Source organism: Mustela lutreola, chromosome 1 (assembly GCF_030435805.1).
Source record: "Mustela lutreola isolate mMusLut2 chromosome 1, mMusLut2.pri, whole genome shotgun sequence".
Lineage (NCBI taxonomy): Eukaryota > Metazoa > Chordata > Mammalia > Carnivora > Mustelidae > Mustela > Mustela lutreola.
The window spans coordinates 204405020-204411145 of NC_081290.1; the positions used below are offsets into that span (position 1 = coordinate 204405020).

The following is a 6126-nucleotide window of genomic DNA, read 5'->3' on the forward strand; positions in this document are numbered from 1 at the left end:
AATTGGATCTAACAAGTGAAGAAAAGAACAAAAGTGGGTTCCTAAAACCACCACTTTTCTGTAAGACAGCTCAGTTACAACTGAGATACTGTTTAGCAAGAAGAAAGTCTTTAGAAACTCACTTCAGAAGTCATTATTGGGAGCTTTTTTTTTTTTTTTAAAGATTTTATTTATTTGACAGAGAGAGAGATCACAAGTAGGCAGAGAGGCAGGCAAAGAAAGAAAGGGGGAAGCAGATTCCCCGCTCAGCAGAGAGCCCGATGCGGGGCTCAATCCCAGGGCCCTGAGATCATGACCTGAGCCGAAGGCAGAGGCTTAACCCACTAAACCACCCAGGCGCCCCTTTGAGCTTTAATAATAATACAAATTAATGTCCAAGGCTTTATATGTCTTTTTACCATCCCCCAAATCATATGGGATAATCATCATCCTTTAACAGTTATTATAAATGACAATAAATATAAATAAATATAAACATACAAATGACAATAAATATAAAAAATGACAAGCAGTAACTTTAGGTTCTCCAGTTATATCCCCCTCTATGTACCATCCTCTCTTGCCTTGGGTTTGAGATGGGTAGAAGAGATTCTTACTGCTCACAGGAGGAACAGCCACCTAAGTGTTCTAACAATAAAGGAAGTAAAACAATGCTCATAGACTACTTTCCTGTGCTTTCCTTCATCAAGCATTACTAGCTATTCTCATGCTTTCTTTATTAGAATGGTTTTAAAGTATTTTTTCATATATGCATAGGAAAGAGATTATATATAACACAATGACTCCCCAGTCTTTCTCAGTCTGGACAGGGAGTCAGAAGATGAGCAGGCAGTATCAGTTTTTTATACTAGGTGGGGGTGGGTGGGAATGGAGCTCTTGTATCTTAGAAATAATTCCCCTCCTCAAGCCTTTAACTCTCTCAGATTAATTGCATTAGGTTATAGACACAACATATTTAAAAAAAAAAAAAAAAAAAAAACAAGGGAAAGGTATTTCTTGAACACCTGTAACATGCCATATATTTTATAGACATACTCTATACAACTGTGAGATGGGTTACTATTACTCCGTTTTAGAAGTGAGAAGACAAAATGTAAGGGCTCGAAACAATGTAAAAATTTAAAACAGAAGTATATTTATTCTATCATATCAAATATACATACCTGGTACTTCCAGCAACAGAAAATAAAGCCCAGCAGCATGAAGGCCATATTGTCGATACTGCACGCTGACACTTTTCTTATGAACTGTTTGAACAAAGTGATAGAACAATGCCACCAGTGCCCTGTGAGAAATACTGTTCTCAATGAAGAAGGTCCATATGCTCTGGGGAGAGGGAGAGACATAAAAGCCAAGAATTACAGAAATGGGAAAATCTCTTGTTATTTTTGATTTTACCAAGTATTTAGTATCTCATTAAAAAAAAAAACAAAACAGACCAACCTGGCTCCTAATTATAAATCTTCCAAGGAACTGAAGCAAAAAATTAAAATGTAGTATTCAAAACTAAAAAATAAATTAGTATATAAGAAACATAAATAATCAAATTTTCAAAAATAATTTGGGGATAGGTTTGAAGCATATATATTTCTGAAATTATCATAGTTAAAAATTATACTAAGACCTTTGGGGCACCTTATATTAGTGTTTACTCAAACAAGTTACCCCCTATATTAAAAGTATTCAAAACCATTTATCACTCTAATTACTAACTGAAGAAATCAGAGCCATTTACTTAAAATTTAAATGCTCTATGGGCAGTGGGAACAGGAAAAGAAATACCTGAAAGCTTCTCCCTCAGCATATTTCAGAAGTGACCTAGGTTAGAAAAGTAATACACTTGCAACTATAAATCACAATTTTATTAACTGTATCATTCCTCCATGTTTAGCCAATTAAACACATGAAGAGGAACACTTGAGGGTTATTTCTATAAACCAAACACAGCAGCAACTAAATACGGTTTATCCTGGAATACCTTTAAAAAAACTTGGGCCCACGAAAGTTCAAGAAACAGACCTTGTACTTCCTGATTTCCTGAAGACAGGGAAAGTGGGAGGTAATGTCTTGGCTTAGCCACACTGCTTAGCACGTGCCACTTTATAGAAGAGCACATTTAGAATCCTATATGCAGTCTGCATTTTTTTCACCTGAAGCTTTCAGAAGAAATCACCTCCTACTTTTATAGCAGTCACCTCCTCAATCCTAATACCACTTCAGCTGTACTCCACTCACCAGTAACTGTGACCCTTCAGGTCACCAATGATGATCCAATCATCTCTGCCCCAACTTCCTTGTGTCAGAACTCTGCCTGCCCATGACTCTACAGCACTTGATGCCTGACTACTCCCTAGTCTTCATATTAACACTCACCACATTCTGACTGCTTGCCTGCACATCACTTTGAACCAGCTTTCTCAGTCCTGTCCTGTCTCTTTTCTTCCCCACTGACCTCATGCATCACTGCACTTCACCTATCCCCTTGATTCAGATGGCTCTTCCTATCTATGTGGTTGAATTTTTACTTCTTTCCTAGTCTTCCAATTCACATTGCCAGTGACCTATTACATCTCCCTAAGAATTTCCTAACAGAATTTCACGTTCAAAAGCCTAAACTTTCTTCCCACTTGACTTAGCTATTAGCCATTACAATTTTATAACAAATGAACCACATTCTCTATGCTATTCTTATCATACTCCATATAAACTGTATACTAAAAAGGCTAAGCCTCAGATTATAATGACTTTCATCTTTCACTTCTGGCTTAATTTTTAATTTTATTTATTTATTTATTTACTTTACCTCTGTAGATCCATGTTCTTCAGTAGCAAAGGGGAAAACACTTTCATATAGTTTTGTGAATGCATTCAACCCAGTCTCTAGGATTTCTGCTTCTATGCTGGGATCCAAAGGCTCAGTCTCTGTGAAATCCAGTTCCCATACTGTGTCCACCCATTCTAGTAGGAAAATGCAATTAAATAAAACGTTTTTATAATAAGTAAAACATCAATAACCTTTAGATTTTAAGTATATTTATAAAGAGAAAACTTGGGTGCCTGGGTGGCTTAGTTGTTAAGGGTCTGCCTTCAGCTCAGGTCATGATCCCAGGTCCTGGGTTTAAGCCCCACATCGGCACCCTGCTCAGTGGGAAGCCTGCTTCTCTGTCTCCCACTCCCTCTGTTTGTGTTCCCTCTCTTGCCGTCTCTCTCTCTCTCTCTCTGTCAAATAAATACAATCTTTAAAAAAAAAAAAAAAATGGAGAACTTACTAGTCACAACTCACATTTAAACATACAATACAGGTGGAGCATAATTAAAAGAGAGCAAGAAATGCTAAAAATCTTTTTTAAAATCAGAACTGGCAGCTGGTTATTAGATTGATCATCGCCTAAAAATACCAAGAAAGAAAACACTTTTTAGATATGAATGACACTTCAAAACACTGAACGATATGGCTTTCCCAGAATTCAATCTGGCGAAAAAAGAGAGGTTAATAAAAGATTGCCTCAGATGTCCCTTTGTGAAAATCTTACAATCAAGTTAATAAACCCAAAGAAAGTATGCAGCACAAAGGGACACCTGAGGCAATGGTTTAACATGCTTAATTATTCACTCACTCTTTCCTAATCATTCTCTTAACAAATACAATCCTCTTCCTAAAAATATTCTTGCATCTTTTCCTGCTTCTTTTTCTCTCATATTCTCCCATTTAATTAATGTGCATATTTTTAAACACATACCAATATTTCAGATCTCATTTCTGGATGACAACTACTCAAGCCCCCATTGAAGAGAAAAGATCTGGTCAGGAAATTAATAAATTGAATAAATGATAGGCACTATCTTTTTTTTACGTTTATTATTTTTTCAGTAGACCAGTGTTAAAACAGTAATAGGTATGTAAAATACAGAGAGCATAGAAGAAAATATTATGGAGGAGGTGGGAAGGATAAAAGAAGTGGGAAAGATGATTCTGCTTCAACTGGACCTAAATGTAGGAGTTTATCAGGGAAAGAAATGCAAAAAAAGTATTCCAGACAGAGAGAATAAAGAGAAAGTAAGAATAGTCTGTTTAAAAATAAACAAAATAGTTATAACACTGAGCCTTAGTGTAAAGGGTGAGAGTCATTATTAGTATTTATTTATGCTATAAGTAAATAGTATTTATTCGGCAGCTACTATGTGCCAGGTACTAAATTAATCTTCACAAAACTCCTGTGAGGTAGATATTATTATAATCCCCATCTGACATGTAAGAAAACTATGGCTTAGCAAGGTTAAGCAACTCACTCCGTGATACAGAGATGCTAAACTGAAGAGCCAACCCACAGTTCTGACTCCAAAGGATCTGCTCTTGGATAAGAAGTGAGTGGTGAACCCTCCTACAGGGCATGCCAAAGACTTGGTCATTTATTTAAGAAATAAAGGAGAAACATCAAAGGCTTAAAGATTTGATAGGGTCACGTTTGTGTTTTCTTTTTTTTTTTTTTTTTTAAGATTTTATTTATTTATTTGACAGACAGAGATCACAAGTAGACAGAGAGGCAGGCAGAGAGAGAGAGAAGGAAGCAGGCCCCCTGCTGAGCAGAGAGCCCGACGTGGGACTCGATCCCAGGACCCTGAGATCATGACCTGAGCCGAAGGCAGCGGCTTAACCCACTGAGCCACCCAGGCGCCCACGTTTGTGTTTTCAAAACTGATCCTGGTAGAGGTGTAGGGAACAGGCTGAAAGAGTTGGCATGAGAAAACGGCTAGGATACAGGCTAGCTATCATGAGGGCTTGCTGCTCGATAGCAGCATCAGGAAAAGGAGCAAGGACGACCTGAGAGACATCTCTGAGGGGAGGACAACCGTGTGGCTGTGAGCATTAAGGATGAAGAAGGCATGCCATGACTCCCAGGTCTGTGGATTGGCTGGTACCAACAACTGGCTTTGGGAACCCCAGTTTCACGCATGTAACGTCTGAAGTCCCTGTGAGACATCCATTTAAACCAACGAACACGAAGTTCAGGAAATAAGTCTGAACGAAGAACCAAATTTACTATTTTAAAACCAAAGAACTCGATGAGACAGCCAGTGAGGATTTACAGAATAAACAAGGGAAGGCCGAGAAAACATGCAAAAGAACTAAAAGAGATCGGATCATAAAAGCTCTCTTTTTCCTGATCCTTCACTAGGTTGACCCCCTCTTCCACACCCGGCTCGCCACTGTCCTGGAATGCACAGACCTGGAGACCCCAGCCTCTGCTGGGAGCCGAGCGCCCCACCCCCACTCCAGGCCCGGGCAGAGGAACACCGCATTCGCAAAGCACCACAGCCTGGCCTCCCCGAGACTCACGGCCTCGTTTTCTCACCAGGGCTGAGATCCAGCGGACACCAGGGCTGCAGACCGCTCCCAAGGCCCGGCAGCGCCACCATTATCGCTCAGGAACCGGTTAGCCTCCCCGGTGGTCAACTTTCAAAGCTCGCTCCCGCGCGCGCTCCGAGACGTTCCTGTGGACCAATCACAATGTGGGGAATTTCCCACCGACTAATCGTCGCACCCAGCAGTTTTCCCTATATTAACCAATCAGCAGGGACTTCTGCCGCATGCGCAAAGAATGGGGCGGGCCAAGCATTGCTATTGAGCCAACGTTCCACGGGGTGATTTTTTTTTGGTTTCCGTTTAAAGTGGGGTTCAACTATTAAATAAAAGCTTAATAGTCTTTCTTGCCTTATTTTGGGAGGACACTGTAAAGAGAACTCGAGACAGGATCTTTCCTCTTGCTTCCCCGCACCCATCTCTCAAGCGGCATTTCCCGTGCGTGTCAAAGGGCTACCCTTACCCCATCAGGCAGCACTCGAACGTCGTATATATTTGAATGTAGATGGTAGTCTAATGTTTACCGAACTAAAACAATAAAGGAAAACAAAGCACCCAGAAAGGATATTTGTAGTTCTTTTAATTTTATGGGACGTCTTGCCCGGGATCCTGGCAAAAGGCTGTAACGGCCATGTCAACTAAGGGAAAGATAGGCCGCGCAGTCTACCAGTGTACATGCGCAATGAGCACACCTCGGTGGGGGGGGGGGGCCGAGTGGCGAAAGCTACAGCGGCAGAGGCGAACGCATGCGCGAAAGCTACAGC

The 6126-nt window shown here is 40.3% G+C and overlaps 1 protein-coding gene across 2 annotated transcripts in view; it reads right to left on the bottom strand.

The window, feature by feature from the left end:
* NCAPD3 (non-SMC condensin II complex subunit D3) overlaps window positions 1–5506 on the bottom strand; it is a 70727-nt gene extending 65221 nt beyond the window's left edge. For both annotated transcript variants that reach the window (XM_059185447.1, XM_059185439.1), the window contains exons 1-3: window positions 5355–5506; window positions 2804–2958; window positions 1164–1326 (exon numbers count right to left, since the gene is read on the bottom strand). In XM_059185447.1, the coding sequence (XP_059041430.1) occupies window positions 1164–1326; window positions 2804–2958; window positions 5355–5418 (382 nt within the window). In that variant the 5' untranslated portion in view covers window positions 5419–5506. The remainder of the gene's footprint in view (window positions 1–1163; window positions 1327–2803; window positions 2959–5354) is intronic.
* Between the last annotated feature and the right edge of the window lie 620 nt (window positions 5507–6126).